This window comes from Neolamprologus multifasciatus, chromosome 22, assembly GCF_963576455.1.
Source record: "Neolamprologus multifasciatus chromosome 22, fNeoMul1.2, whole genome shotgun sequence".
In the NCBI taxonomy this organism is placed as follows: Eukaryota; Metazoa; Chordata; class Actinopteri; order Cichliformes; family Cichlidae; genus Neolamprologus; species Neolamprologus multifasciatus.
Window position 1 is genome coordinate 1,609,085 of NC_140459.1, and position 16,852 is coordinate 1,625,936.

A 16,852-nucleotide genomic window follows, 5' to 3' on the forward strand; every position below is an offset into this window, starting at 1 on the left:
TGTCCACTGTGAGGGTTGTTGTTTCTGGACTTTTCCTTTCTGTCATGCTGAAATGAACTTTGACCTTCAGTGTGTTAACGCTGTGCAGGCAGCTCGCTGCAAACTAAGCAGGAAGGTAAAGTTGTGTTTTGATGTAAGTGAAGAAGAAGAAGGAAAGCTGTTTTAAACGGATTCATCTTCACTTATTCACACGTTGTAAGTTTGACAAACTGAATTTGTGCTGGTTTCAGTCTCTTGGTTCCTGATTTGTAGCTAAAAGTAAGAAGCAGCTACTTTCAGCTGTTTGAGAGAAACTGAAGAAGACGTTTACTGAAGTTTTAGGACCAACAGACTGATGAATAAACCAAGTAAACCAAAGTAAAGACAAGCTGCACTTTGACTTTTATTAGAACAATTTGCTGGAACTACAGAGTAATGAAGTACTTCAAGGTTTTGTGTGGATGACTTCCAACCTTACTGTACAGCACAGAGCACAGAGGGACAATATATGTAATCAATATATGATGCAGAATGAACAAGTAAAGACTGTAAGCTGAGTCTGAGGCTCATGCAGGACATTTCATAGTGAGGTGTCTTTGGTTGGATTATTCAAACATTTACATCAAAGCACCAAACTCATTTCTCACAGATGAAGGTCATTAGGGTAGAAGAACTGTACTGCATCCATCTCCCATCATCGTCACAGCAGGCTCCACAGTAACCAGAATAAGGATTTGACAATCCTTCTTCCCAGAACCTGTCAGAGAGATCAAATCTGATATGAAGCTGGACTAAACTCATAACTATTGTCACATTCATATAAATATGAGTCTCTTTGGAATATTTCCAATATTTCCTGTATTTCTTTCCCAGGTTTCTCGCCCACTTTCCCTCCTTTAGACTTTTCTCTGAGAATCATCATGCACACTAAAACAGCTTTCAAGCTTTGATGAATATGAAATCTTCCTGCTGTAAAAATGGAGAATAAAAAGAAGTCAGAGCTGACTTTCTGCTGTTTGAAACTGTTTTGTCAGCTGTTTACAGACATCACTTTGAAATGTGTGTCTATCAGGTCATATTTACTGAAGCTTCTTCCTTCATATGTTCTGAAGTTTTACAAACACCAAAGAAGAAGAGACAGGAATTCTCTGAAACAGTTTTTGTTCTGTGAGAAAAGAAACATTACAGCACAAAAAACATGAAGACAAATTGAACAAAGTGAAATGTGTCGGTCGCTGCTTTGAACATGTTTCAATCCTGATTTCTTCAAACTGACTTGTTGTAACTGAACGTCATCACAGACTGCAGATGAAGAGAGTTCAAGCACAGCTGTTCATTCAAAGGAGGATTTCTGCTTTTCTTTACATTCAGTTTGTGGGGCTGTTGGAAAATAGCTCAACTCATGTATTGCTGATCTATCTTCCAAAACATCAATGTTTCACTTCTAAATAATAACTCTGGAATAGAAACAAACTAATGTCTCACATTCCTGTCAGCGCTGATCCGTCCACCCATTCCCATTCATATCTTCCTGATGTCTCTTTGGATCTCAGACCAATCCAGAACAATCCTCTCATGCTCAGTTGATTGACAAATTCCTGTTTGAGAAGAGACACAAATATTGTCTCCAGTCATAATTCAGCACTTCTGTTGTGGTGACATCATCTTGTGAATATGTCTGAAGGAAGAATAAATGTGATGAAACTTTTCTTCCATTGTGCAGAAATCAGAGAGAAATCCATCAGAGTGGAAACAGGAAGCAGGTCACAGACTGACAGCAGGTCAAAAACACAAGTAACAGATGACTGTCAGCTCCATCAAAGATCACACAGACATGAACAAACACACCCACCAGTTCCTCTTCGCTGTTTATCATCACCAGATCAGCTCCTTCATCCTGACAGTCTCTCCTGCTGTCAGACCAAGTTTTCCAGTCAGTGGATATAAAGTAACAGCTGCATCCAAATCTCGTCCATCCTTCATCACACTTCCCTTAAAGTCAAACACATGTTTTAAAGTCAGACTTTGTGTCATGTTGTATCACATTAATCTTTGGTCCCTGTCATTTTCCCTGTAAATACTTCATTTAAACTCGGGTTTTCTCTCTTATTCATAATTAACTGAAACTTACATTTATACAGAGAAACTGTTACACAGCATCAAACATTTAGGATTCAAAACAAAGACACAATCAGGTTATCACTGTGTAACACTGATGTTTTCTATTAGTTATTCAAACTTTATTACCTTCTATCTTCTCCTTCAGCTTCTTCACTTCTTCCTGTAGCTGACTGTGGTTTTTACTCAGTTCATCATAACTGCTCTGTAACTGAGTCAGGTTGGTTTTTGTGTCTTTAGAGAAAAACAGATTAAAATTAAGTTAAAATATTCTGACAATAGTTACGTGTGATTTTAGAATCCAGGATTCAATTGAAATGAAGTTCATCCTGCATTTGATTCTTGTTCAAAGCATCTAATATTTTTGTAAGAAATTAAATTAAATTAAATTAAATTAAATTAAATTAAATTAAATTAAATTAAATTAAATTAAATTAAATTAAATTAAATAAAATGAGTGAAACATTGAACAGAAATAATCTTCTTCCTCTGCTTTGTCAAATATCAATAAGAGTCAGAAACTTGCAGCCATTGTTCTTTAACATGTCCTGTGGGTGGAGGTGTTAGAACTACAGGAAATCTGATGAGCTAAATACGTATCAACTGTGAACAAAAACCACTGACAAGATTCAGAATAATTGTGCTTCAGTGTGGAGGAAGAAGGTGAAGAATCAAACAGCATTTCTACACCTGTAGTCAGAGATGTTATCTATATGCTTTGAAAGAACAGACAACACTGGGAATCAACACTTCCTCATATCACAGTTGTTTCCATGTGATCAGGTACTTCCTGTGGAAGTGCAGCTCTCACTGTGTGTTTCCTGTTTCACTTCGAAGGAGTTTGTAGGGCTGAGCTGCCTTTGACTGTGAACAGTTTCTCCTGTTTATGTTAGTTTGGGAGGTCAGCTGCTGTAATTTGGTTTTTTTTTTTTTTATCTTAACACAAGAAGCTGATTCAAAATGTAAAATCAGTTACCTTTCAAATCCGTCTCCAACTCTGACAGTTTTTAATAGTTTCTTACCTTCCATCTCGTCCTTCAGCTGCTCGTTTTCCAAACTCACCAAAATATCTGGTTAGAAATGCAACAAAACCGAAGATTTAAAATTTAAAATGATTTAAATAAAGTTTTTCATTTTCCTATGAGATGAATGGAGCTAACATTAGCTTGTTAGCTAGCTGTTTAATACACAAAGTGAACTAACTAGTCGCACAATGACAGACGGCCACTGTCTAACATAGTGTGACTGCACCTGCATCAGTCTGCAGCAGATGCTGCTGCCTGTCTGCTTTGTTGATATAATCACAGAATCACCGTGTTGAGTGAAGAGTTTGAAGGAACAACAAGAACATTCACTCCACCTCCACAACACACACAAGATATGAGCCAGGAATCATGCACACAGACACACACCTGCTAATCAGTGCTAAGTAACAGACTCATGAAATACTAGAAGCTCAGTCAGCAAAACCAACGTGTTGGTCAGGCTGTACCACACAGCAGCTCATATTATTGATCAGAGAATTCCATTTAAAATGCCACCGTGCAGTTTTTATGAAGAGGAAACTATCCTTAGAGACCAAAACTCATTTGGTCCTGAATGGAAACATGTTTTTAAGGCAGCAAAGGTGCTCATTTTAACATGGGAGTCTGTGGGGACTGACTCGCTTTCAGCATCAGCCTCCAGTGGTCATTAAAGGAACTGCAGTTTTTGCTGCTTCTGTGTTGGCTTCATGTACTTCCTGTATTTGCTGTGGCAGAAGGACACGTTCTGGTTGTGAAGCTGCATGTTTGTTGGCTGCTGGGATTCAGTATCAGTCATACATTCATTTGCAGGAGAAGTTCAGAGGTTGTATCTTATCTTACAGCATATGGACAGGATGATGATCCCAGCTAACATCAGGAGGCACAGAACTCTTAGACCCAGTGTAGCACATCTGAAAGAGCCCTTCAGGACTGAAGGAGGATTCTGAGTCTGTGGTCCTGTTAGAAAGCAGTGTGGATGTTGGTTTGTGGTTATTTCCTCTCAGTCTGTGGGCAACAGAAGTGTGGTTGTGGTTGTATCAGCTTAACGTCATAAAAGGGTTTGCATAAAAATTTCTTAACTGCATTTATTGTTTCTCTTAACTACAGATAAAACTCTGTGTTGTACAATATGTGTACTTTGTTGAGTTTTTGAGAAAATATCAAACTGAGTTTGCATAAAGCAGAAAATGTATAAACTCTCCTTTTTCTAAAGACGTTGAACGTTCACACATAAAAGCACAAACACAGTCACACCTCAGTGTCACAGTTGGTTCGACCCAGGAAGTGTTATTTTCTCAGTTACAGTTTGTTTTCTTGCTGTTGCCTTATAGAGAAACAAACTGTTGAACTGTTGAGGTTCATCCAGTCGATGTGGAAAGTTTGAACCACGTCTCAGTCACTCTTTAAATGAACAACAATTTATATTTCACTTCTTCCCTTTTTATGTCATTCACTAACTTTTCCTTTCATTTCTACATTTTGTGCAGAAAAACTGATGCATTTCATTCATACTTTGTTGTTGGGCCGTCCTGGTTAACACACCTCTGCAACATCACATGAGAGTCGGGTACTCGGCCTCTGGATTTGTAAATCTGGGCTGGTGGGTTCAAACTTCAGGAGATCACACTCCTCAGCCTCCCTAAGAAGGTTTATGTCAGAATATTGAAGGAGACAGTCCATCCAATTGTGAAATCTCAAATTCAGAGCAACAATGTGGTTTCCATGCAACACTGGACTCTTCATGCTCTCAAGGATGTGTAGGACTTTACCCATATAGTCTGCAAGTGTTTTGTGGAGAGAAGACACTTAACCACGTCCTTGGCTGGGCCTGTGTGGGGTGATTAAGGAGTCTGATGTATCAGTCCCACCTGATGTAGCAGTCGGCTATCTGCTGCCTGTACAACCAGGATCAGACCTCGGTTCGCATCACTGGCAAATAAATAGATAAATCAGATTTGCCAAATAGACAGAATTTCTGGGCAGGGCCGAAGGAGCTGGAGCTCCTCCACACTGAAAGCTCCTGACTAGGATTACACCGGTGTGCTACTTAGATGAGGTGTTTGAGGTTTGTCCAACTGGAGGACACACGTTGTCTTAATCATTCAATTCAGTTTTACTTCTCCAAATCACAGCAACAGCCTCAAGGTGCTTTATGTTGTGAGGTAGACCCTACAATAACATTACAGTAACAAGTTTGCTGTTTGTGTATTTTCCAGTGAAGTAGCAGAAACACTGCAGTGTGGGAACAGGAAATAAACACAATCAGGTCTGCAGCATCAAATCATTTCACTTCAAATGTTTAAAATCAAACATCTAACATATTGGAATCAAATTGCTCACAGCGTGTCATGATTCCCACCACAATCAGCAGATACAGCACTCCCAGGTTCACTTCAAAAGCTCTGAACCAGCTTCTTCTCACAGCTGGAAGCTTCTTCTCGGTGTGAAGATCTACAAAGATAAAACAAAAAGTCAGTTTATGAAGCACTAATGAGAGACTTTGGAGCTTTTTATTAATCCTGACTGTAGGAATGATCCCAGGAGAAATGAAGTAAATCAGATTTACCAAACAAATTAGTCGAGTTTGTTAAAAAGTTTCAGGAACTCAAACAAGGACAAAGTAATATTAGTCCATTCCAGCTGTTGTGATCGCTCGATGCATTTCTGGCCACTTCTTTGTCGCAGCTTTTGAATAGATCAGTGAGAGAAAAACAATCCTCCTCTCAATATAAGGACTACATGACCAAAACTATCCTGATGGACGTGAGGGAACGTAGAATGAATGAATGAATGAATGAATGAATGAATGAATGAATGAATGAATGAATGCTTTATTGGCCATATGCAGGTTGCCCCGCAGAGGAATAGGACCCCCCCCCCCCCCCCCCCCCCCCCCCCGACTTACACACACAACAAAGACATCACATGGGAATACAGTCGGAGATCGGCAGCGTTACAGAGAAAACACTGAAAAAGTACACAACAATGGGAAAAGTACAAGCTTATAATATGCTTATCAGTGTATATGTATGTGTGCGTGTCCATAGTTCAGCTGAGACAGTGTCCTTCGCCCTATCAGGCTAAGTAAACAGTCCTCCAGCCAATCCAGGTGGCCTTGCATGGGATGGGAAGAATAGTCATCACACAGTCGTTATCAGGGAGTGTTTGTTCGGCTCCAGCCTTGGGCCCGCAGTTGGCGCCGTGGTGGTGTCCGCATGTTGAAGTTGAAGTTGTTGATTTTTCTTTTATGCGAGCAGCTCAGGAGAATTTCAAGCTGTTCATTAACACTCTGACGCTGGTCTCTCCATCTCCCGTTGGAGAGCCGCGAGCCTCCCCATGATGGTATCAAACTTCTGTTCCGTGGTGTTATCATTCTTTTGATTCTGAGACCTCACAACTGCAGTGAGCCGTTCCACGATGTGATCCAACTTTCGCTCAAGGTTGTCATTTTGAGCAGGCCTCTCTCTGATGTATCCCACCATACGCTCAATGGTGTTGTATTGAGTCTTCACGGCAGCTGTAAGCTTCTCCAAGGTGTTAACCATGCTGCGTTCGTTATGAGAGGTCGCGCCTCGTCCCATCGCTTCGATTCCAGCGGGCAGCTTTGGGGGGGTTTGAACAGCCGGTTCCGCTCTCTTATTTCTCCGATAAGCCAGGGCCATGCCAGCTCCGATCAGCAAGAACCCTGTTATCATGGTTCCGAATAGGTAGATATCTTCAGCATCCTCGATCGACAGTCCTGCCAGGCACATGACCCTCCAGTTCTGCCACCCGTCCATCGTGTATCCGGCAGGGAAAGTCCCTCCAGGACACTCGGGCTCACCCGAGCCCAGACTTCTCATTGAGAAAAGGGTGTCAATAGCATTCAAAGACCAGTTGATCAAATACATAATTCTCTTTAGGTTTTAGAGAACGACAGTGAGAGACTGTTCGAGGGAAAGTAATATACACGAGACAAGACAAGGACACAAGTGGCTAAGCAGGGAAGATAAGGGGAAGGAGGAGAGGAGAAAAAGTGCGACCGCCTTCGCCGAGAGCCAAGAGAAGAAGTGTAGAAACCTGAGGGACAAATATGGAGGACAGTCCCAGAACATTAGTTTCTATGATGATCATCTGCACTCGGGTCAGAGCTGTGAGGAAAGTGTAATGCTGAGGAACAACCATGAACTGTGGAAACTTTAAAGCTGATTTATAACAAACAGAGTGGTGCTGGGTGTGTGTTACTCTGTGTTTGTGCTTCAGTTACACTCAGCTTTCTGCGAGCTGTTTCCATCAGTTTGCTTCTCTCCTCTCTACACTCACTCATACTGCATTTTGATGCAGCTGAATTCACAATGAATCTGCATCTTTCTGTTCCTGTTGTCAGACCACAGAACAACTATGACCTACTGATTTAAACGTGCTGCATTAACTACAGGGGGAAGCTGCTAACACACTGGAGCTGCATACCAAGCTGCTGCTCTGCACCTCTGAAAGACGCATTTTTGTAAGCACAACATTGTCGGACAAACTCGACATTCACATATGTTTAAAACAATGACTGTGTGGACAATCTGACTGTATTTACAGTCATGTTATCACTTGGAGAGGAAGCAGAAAGAGCTGTGCTGCTCCTATTGGCTGCTTCTCTCTGTCACTCACAGACCTCTTCCTGAAAGCAGAGCAGCAGCTGAACCAGTTTGACTTGAAGCCACAGACACTGAAACAGTCAGACGGTTAGAAACGGAGCTCCTAACTGGGAGTAAACAGGCCCAGTGCAACAAATGATCTGTGTGCCAGTTTGGACTGAAACTGGAAACATATTCTGGGGACATGTGACACGAACACTAACATGTCTTAAAGTGGTCGGTGTTAAGAGAAATATCTTTAATGTGTATCTGCTCATTATATTGTTTTATGTACTTTAATAAAGGCTTGTAGAGCAAGGCCACTTTTAACTCACAAACTAAGTGAAAAACAGGAAGCTTTAGTGCACAGCCATATTAATATTTAAGACACTGAAATGAGGAACTTGCCATATAAGCAATGTTTGAGACTGTGTGATGTGTAAAGTACCAAAATAAAACCTATATGAAGCACAGTTTATGATTCTAATGTTAGAGATCTTGCAACTGGCGTTTGAGCTGTGCAGAGGTCTCTCTCTTCCGGAAGATGATTGAATAAAAGAAATATCAATATTTTAACACACAGAGTCGGTTTTCTCTGTTCTATCATGGGGACAAAAGAATCGGGTTTAATATCGGATATCAGAGCTTTAAAAGACACTGAACAACACTTTCATCATCAACATTTTCTTTGGTTTTGTCACTTTGATGATTTCCTACTTACCAGCTTCTTGTAGGCCGACGTCAGGGTGCTGCTCTCCATCATCTAACACCTCCACCTCACTTTGCTCTCTCACTCCTCCATCCTCTTGGGACCCTCTGCTGTATTTCACCCTGAAATCTTCAACACTTTGAATTTCTGTAGACATTTTGAGCTGAAAGATCTTTGAGCAGCTTCACCGTCTGTCTGTGTCTTTAAGTCCGACAGCTTTGAAGAGAAAACAAAGAGGAAGTAAAACAGGACAGGTCACAGTTCTTCTGACACGTCAGGAGGCGTCAAACTGTCAGTTATGTACAAACGAAAACAACATTCAACAAGATCTGAAGTTCAGTTACATGAATGTAAAACACTGAAAGAAGTTTTGTTTTTAATATTTTCTATCACAGAGATAATAAGCTTTAACTCAGCAGCTGCAGTATGTTTATAATAACACGGCTTTGTTAGACGCTGCCTTCTACAAACTGTAAGTACATAGAAGCAGCAGAGAGAAGAAGTGTTTGTGACACAGGAAATATGTCAGAGTGAACTATTTATTCATCTTTATTTTTACCAGCACAGAAACTAACAGGGCAGCGTGGTGCTGCAGTGGTGAGCACCATCACTTCTCAGAAAGAGAGTTCCTGTTTTGGGTGGAGTCTTTCTGTGTGGAGGCTCATGGTCCTGGTCTGTGAGCCAGCGTTTGTGTTTGACGTCTGATTCTGGTTCATTTCATGTTCTGAGGTGAAGTTTTGGTTATGATTGTTGTGTCTCTGTTTGTGTCCCAGGTCTTAGTTTGTTATCTAGCCTCAGGTTTTCTGCTATCATCCCTCCTCTGTGTCCCCGCCCTCTTCCTGTGTTAGTATCTCTCTGTGAAGTCAGTCTTGTCTCCATGTTGATTGGCCTGTTCCCCAGTCGTGTCTCTGTCTTTCTCTCACTCCCTCTGTTCCCTGTGTTCAGTCAGTCTGTGTCTCAGTGTGTGTTTCTGCTGTTTCCTGTTTTACTCTGACAGTCTCTCATCCTGTGTGCATCTTGTTTAGTTTTGCTTCCTGGTCTCGTTAGTTTGATTACGTTCAGCTTTGTTCCCACCTGTGATCTGTTCCCTTGTGTTTCTTCTCACAGCCTCCTTCATTCCCTCCAGCTGTGTGTTCGTCTGTTTAGTAATTCTTGGTCTAGTTATGGTGTTTTTGTAGTCAGTAATAAATTCTCTTTAAGTTTAGTTTCTGTCTCCGACTCCCACATTTTATCTGCTATCCTGCCTTGCCTCACACAGCGGTACATGACAGGAGATCTCGAGCACTAAAATAAAGCAGCAGACTCCGGCCTACAAGTGGCAGCAAGTAGCCGTTTCCTTTCTTGAGGAAAAGCTGAAGTGGAAGCGTTGGCTCACCCCTGGTAGGAGCACATTTTCAGTGGTACTCACCGGACTCTAAGGGGTCCTCAAAGACGTCGTGTTCGTCCACCTGCTGCCCCGCCTGCACCTGATGCTCTGCAGCTGAAAGTGGGCATCATCCACCCATCTCTGGTTGCTCACAGTTGTTGATCAGTCTCTCCGCTGTCCGCTCATTGGCCTGCCTCCTCATAAGCTCTTCCACCTCGATCCTCAAAGAGTTTCCTGTCTGGGGCCATCAGAGGCTCAATTATCCGGTTTCCCTTTTTCCTTCACCAAGAAGAAAAAAAGTGCAGATTTCCTTCTCACGTGGAGCAACAACCTATCACCAGCTGCCGACTCCACCTGGATGATGCCATTTTGCTCGCCGGAGATTTTACGGGCCGGCTCATCACAGGCTCTTCAGCTGGAATGATGTTGCATCAGCAGCTCCAAACTCTCCTATTTCCTCAGGCCGAAGGAGACGACGCTCCTACTATCCTCCCTCTGTGAGTAAAACTGACGATTAGACTCTGCTCTTTGTTCCCACCTGTGGTCTGTTCACTTATTGTTTGTATTCATTGTCTGCATTCCCTTGTGTTGCTTGTTGTTTGGTCTAAACAAATGACCCTGCTGGATTCAGACCACGAGAGACTGCAAACAGAACACAAGAGCCACTGGTACGGTTTGCTTGCAAGAGGAGATTGCCTCCCAGAACTGACACAAGCTCGCCTGTAGCCAACTCCAAACTCCAAACTCCCCTCGCAGCCTTTTATTCAGAGAACACACACTGTGAATGTGTTTGTATGTGTGTGTCTCTGTATACGTGACTTCCTGCAACACAACATATGTTTACAACCGTTTAACAACATCCCTATTCATAAAAGGGTCATCTCCCCCCACCCTGTATATGGCTTAACCCCCTTAATGGTCCACCATATACAAGCATAGGTGAGCCCATAAAGGGCAGGAAGTGGACGTTCCTGAGCAAATAAGCAAACCAGAATCTTTACATGGAATGTGCCTGCAGTTGAACACTATAGCTGTAGCCTCCCCCACCATCCTACATGCAGGGGGGGGGAGAATAGAAACAAGAATATCTTCAATCATGCAGTTTAAACAAGGTTCACAATTCGAAGCACAACAATGACAATTTTTAACAAAGTCACTCCAACACTTGTCATGATGTCCCTCATCCCTCTAGCTGTGTGTTCTAGTTAGTGTTTCCTGGTTTACTTTTGGTGCTTTTGTAATCAAGAACACCATAACTAGCGCAGCAGCCAGACCCTGAACTTCAGCAGGTAACTGATGAGCAGTCAGGCTGCAGCCTCCGTCTCCACCTGTTCATGCTTCTATGGTAGAATCACTGGATAGACCCAGAACAAGCTGGAGAAATTAGATCTCTTGGCTGGCCTGGGAACGCCTTGATGTTCCCTTGGATAAGCTGGAGGAGGTGGCTGTGGAAGTGTGTCTCCCTGTAACCTGAGCCATCCAGCATCCAAGCCCAGTCTGAGTCAGGCAGCCTTCAAACCTTGATGCTGCTGCTAGGTCTGTCAGAGGTGAGAGGTCCCATAATGAAACCAGTTCCAGCTCAGTGACTGCTCCACCAGGGGCATCCCCAGTAACTGGTTGGAGTTTGAGCGTGGACACACTGCCCCAGTGAGTGTACCCCAGCCGGGTATCCCTGTGGAACCAGAGCCAGCGAGCCTAAAGATTTTCCTTTCTATTTGTCTGAGACCTCTGAGTTATCCAGCCAGGCCCCAGGAGGGCTCCTGTCTACCTCCAAGTCTCCAGAGAAACTCTGCCTTTGCAGCCAATCTTCAAAGCTGCCACTGTTAGCAACACGTCCGTCCTCCAGAGAAGTTCTTTCACCTCCTCCATTTTCATACTGTCCACATGTTCTGACCCTCTTCTCCTCTCTGCTTCCGGGCCAACCCCAACATTGTTTTTGTTTTTTTTACTTTTCTGCTCTCTGGTTTTCATTTAAGTTCTGGGTAAAAATCTTCTTACCGACTGCTGTTAGTGGGCAGGCAGAGAAATCTTGCAACAGGTTGGAAATGAGGTCGTTTAAGGAAACACACACTTTAGTTTCATGGAAATTTCAGCTGTTTTCCTAATTAGAGATGTTTAAACATCCAATGTTTACACGAATGAAACCACTGAGGGGAAAATCTGAACATAAAGAAGAAAATAAATACATTTTATTTGCTCAACAAAAGCTTCTGCTTACTGTTCCACCATTATCTGTTCAAATGATGACTCAACCAAGATACTGTTTTCACTGTCCAACTCTTCTTTCAGGTCAGTAGATCTTTTACCTGCTCACCTTTACTCATCTTCCTTCTGTGATTCTCTGATGTTATTTTTCATTGAGAAAATTCACACAATACACAAAGACCTGGTTTCCAATGTTCCCTGTAGCTCTTCCTTTGTGATTCCTCTCCCATCACACTGTTTTTCTGCTGTTACTGATATTTCAGATCTCATCTGTAAGTCGAAACCTTCTACTTGCCAGCGAGACCCCATTCCTACAGTTTTGGTCAAGGCCTGTCTGCCCTCTTTGCTTCCCCTCATATCTGCTATCGTCTATTCTTCATTTACCACTGGAACTCGTTTGGCTCTCGGCGAAGGCGGTCGCACTTTTCTCCTTTCCTCCTTCCCCTTATCTTCCCTGCTTAGCCTCTCGTGTCCTTGTCTTGTCTCGTGTGTATTTCACTTCCCTGGATCAGTCTCTCACAGTCTGTGTCTAAAAACCTAAAGAGAATTATGGATTTGATCAACTGGTCTCTGAATGCTATTGACACCCTTTTCCCAGTCTGGGCTCGGGAGAACCTGGGTACACGATGGACGGGTGGCAGAAATGGAGGATCGTGTTCCTGGCGGGACTGTCGATCAAGGTGCGGCTTCTCAGAAATGGCTCACTGAGTGCAGCATGGTTAAGACCTTGGAGGCGCTTACGGCTGCAGTGAATACTCAGAATAACACCTCTGAGCGTATATTGGATTACATCAGGGAAGAATCCACTCGGAACAACACCTCTGGGCAGAAGCTGGATTACATCGCGGATCAGTTGGCTGCGGTCGTGAGGTCTCAGAATCTGCTCTGTGAGCAAAAGACTGAAAAGACCACAGAATTGAAGGTAAATAACATCATGGAGAAACTCGCAGCTATCCAACGGGAGATTGAGAGACCAGTGTCGGAGTGTTAAAAACAGCTTGAAATTCTCATGAGTTGTTTGTAAAAGAAAAATCACCATTATGATGCGGCTACCCCTTCGGCGCCAGCTGTGGGCTCAAGGCTGGAGCTGAACAAAAACTCCCTGATAACAACGGTGTTTAGTCTGTTCCTTCCCATTCCATGCAAGGCCACCTGGGTTGGCTGGTAGACTGTTTACTTAGCCTGACAGGGCAAAGGACACTGTCTCAGCTGAACTATGGACACGCACACACATACATTTACACTGATAAGCACTCACACATCCCCCCTCCCCTTCCAATGCCTTCGATGCTTGTTGCCTCCTGGGAACACGAGGCGGGTCTGTGCCCGCGCTGGAGAGTCGGCGCAGTGGCAGGATGGCTGCTGTGTTGCCTGGGATTACTCCTTATCCCTTACCCAACCCTGTGGCTTGTCACGTGCTCTATAATGTTGTGTTGTCGACATTTATGTGCATTCTGTGCAGAGGAGTTTTTTGTTTCCTGTTCTCGTGCTGTCCTCTATAGCCCAGCATGAGTAGAGGTCTCTTTTTTTCCTCTTGTACTTTCCCATTGTAGTGTATATTTCAGTGTTTTTTTCTGTAATGCAACCGTTCTCTGACTTGTATCCCCATGTGATGTCTGTGTTGTGTGTGTAAGGTAGGGGGGCGGGTTCATTCCACTGCAGGGCAACCTGCCACTACATGTGGTGAATAAAATTTAAACTTGAACTTGAACTGTTCCTGCTTCCCTCAACATTGCTGCCATCACCCCAATAGTGAAAAAAAAATGGTCTAGATCCCAGTAATTTTGATCATTTCCGTCCTATTTCCAATCTACCATTCCTTTCAAATATTCCTGAGAAGATAGTTGCCACACAACTCCACTCACATTTAACTAATAATAATCTGTATGAACAGTTCCAGTCTGGTTTTTGTCCCTCCCACAGCACAGAAACAGCACTTATAAAAATAACCAATGATCTTCTTATGGCAGCTGACTCTGGTTTACTTTCCATTCTTATTCTCCTCGATCTGAGCGCTGCTTTCGACACTATTTCTCACTCTGTACTTCTCAGTAGGCTAGCCTCCATCGGTCTCTCCCATACTCCACTAGCCTGGTTTAAATCATACCTGTCTGATTGCACTCAGTTCATTCAACTCAAATCCTTTACTTCTCAGTCCTTTCCTCTGGTCACTGGCGTGCCCCAGGGATCTGTCCTGTGCCCCTTCTTTTCATTATCTACCTTCTTCCGCTTGGACACATTATTCATAAATATAATATCCAGTTTCACTGTTATGCTGATGACACCCAGCTTTATCTGTCCAATAAACCTTACTCTGCTCTCCCCCCATCCTCCCTCACCCTCTGCTTAGCCGAACTAAATTCATGGTTCTCTTCTACTTTTCTTAAGCTCAACAATAACAAATCTGAGCTTCTCTTGGTCGACTCTAAATCAACATTATTCAGAACCAACAGTTTCTCTATTACGATCAATAACTTGCCGGTCTCCATTTCTTCCTCTGTGAAAAGTTTGGGTATCATCCTTGTCAGTACTCTATCTTTCAATTCACACATTAATAATGTTACTCAGTCTGCATACTTTTAATTGTGCAACATTAATCGTCTCCGTCCTTTTCTCACTCCACACGCCGCTGCCGTTCTTGTTCACAGCGTTGTTACTGCTCGGATCAATTACTGTAATTCACTTCTTTTTGGTCTTACTCAAAAATCCATTAATAAGCTTTAATGTGTCCAGAACTCTGTGGCTCGTATCATCACCAGGACCCCTTCTATAGATCACATCACTCCTGTCCTGCAGCAGCTTTGCTGTTTCCAACCCACTTCAACTTGCTTTCTCCCTGCATGTTTTTTTTATTGGTTACACACATTAATATTCATAAAGCTTGTTGCTGTATTCTGGTTGCAAAGTGTGATTGTGCTGTGCAATCATGTGTGTGGTTATATGATGGGAGTGCAGCTCTCCCAGATTGTTGTTGGTAGAATCTGTTCTTCTCAAGGCTGCTTGTTCCCCTTATCAATGTCGTGCACATAGTCGTATGCTAGGTTAAATAGATAGCAAACAGAAGCATTCTAGCTTTTTAAATGGCAACCTACAACACATACATTAAACCTAACAACTTTTGTATACATTTAAGGCTGTTCATCATCTATCTCTGATGATGATCCCATCTCGGTGTCTTAGATCTTCTTCTTCTCTCTCTCTATCCCCTCCCCCTGTCTTGCCACCGTGGCTTTCAGCTGCTCCTCAACTCTGGAATTCACGACCTCCTGATTTAAGAAATATCTCTTCCTTTTCTCTCTTTAAGTCTAGACAAAAACTCACTCGTTCAAAATAGCTTATCCCACATAACCTCTCCACTCTGCTATGTTAAATTTGTTTTATGCCTTATGACTTTATGATTGTGTAAACTGCCTGCTTTTCTGTTGCTTTTATTATTCTACTGTGTACAGTGTCCTTGAGTGTTCTTCAAATCAAATGTGGTAAATTTAAACTGATGATGGTGGTACTCTAATGTTTCCATTACTGCCACCATCAGGCCAAACTTCGCTATGATTATAATTATTTAAAGTTGTAGTTATTCTGGGACCACTAACTTTTGTACATTTTGTTTGTACATTTACATATTTTACACTATTTAACCGTTTTTGTTTTTGTTTTTAAAGAAAAGCAGAACGATGTGCAGCCAGAGTTTATTTCATTATTTAAATCAACACACTGAAGTTACAGGTTGCAGACATGGTACAGGAGGGTGGAGCTGCCTGTAGCTGTCTGTGGTGCTGAAGCTTTCAAACATTTCATACCAACACTGACTAAAACTGTGACCACAGGGGGGCAGCATAGAGCCAGAGAGTGTTAGTGTCGCTGTTCACCCCTATAGTAAGAAACAAGAAGACTGATGAAGGAAAAGCTTCTTCCACTGGTGTAACACACAGGTTTGTATGAAGTCACACTAACTAACCAGCAGTAACCCACATTTGATCAAAGCAGGGGCAGAACTTAAATTACAGGTTATAATGTGTCATCACAGTTGTTGTCAATCCAAACACACTTTCTGATCTTTCTAATGTAACTCACCTCTCCACCTCTCTGGGAACATCTCAGGCCGTCCAAAGTTTGGACGCCTATCTCCCCTCACCAGCTAGATTATTGTGATGGTGTTTATTATGTTGCTCTCTTTTTTGCTTCTTTTATCTTTTTCTCTCAGCGGGTGATCCGGGATTTTTTTTTTTTTTAAGTGCCCTTTCTCACTGTCCTCCTTCCTGTCTGTTTTTCTTTTCCTTCATCTTTCTTCCTTTCCTATCCCCCAGCCATGTCTGTCCCGTCTGTAACAGCTAACAGATCATCTGCAGAGGAATAGCTTATTTGAAGAGTTTCAGTCAGGTTTCAGAGCTCATCACAGCACAGAAACAGCTTTAGTGAAGGTTACAAATGATCTTCTTATGGCCTCTGACAGTTCAATTCAATTGTATTTATATAGCTCCAAATCACAACAACAGTCGCCTCAAGGTGCTTTATATTGTACAGTAGATACAGAGAAAAACCCAACAATCATATGACCCCCTATGAGCAGCACTTTGGCGACAGTGGGAAGGAAAAACTCCCTTTTAACAGGAAGAAACCTCCAGCAGAACCAGGCTCAGGGAGGGGCGGGGCCATCTGCTGTGATTGGTTGGGGTGAGAGAAGGAAGACAGGATAAAGACATGCTGTAGAAGAGAGACAGAGGTTAATAACAGATATGATTCAATGCAGAGAGGTCTGTTAACACATAGTGAGCGAGAAGATTTATGCAGTAAAGGATTTCAAAAATAAAATGAATAATTTTGAAGACAGATCAGTGACTAC

At 42.6% G+C, this 16,852-nt stretch overlaps 1 protein-coding gene across 1 annotated transcript in view; it reads right to left on the reverse strand.

The window, feature by feature from the left end:
- Positions 1–358: 358 nt before the first annotated feature.
- Positions 359–16,852, reverse strand: part of LOC146492526 (uncharacterized) — a 29,907-nt gene continuing 13,413 nt past the window's right edge. Inside the window, exon 7 of the mRNA XM_085149238.1 lies at positions 359–736. Coding sequence (XP_085005364.1) covers positions 616–736 — 121 coding nt within the window. The 3' untranslated portion in view covers positions 359–615. The remainder of the gene's footprint in view (positions 737–16,852) is intronic.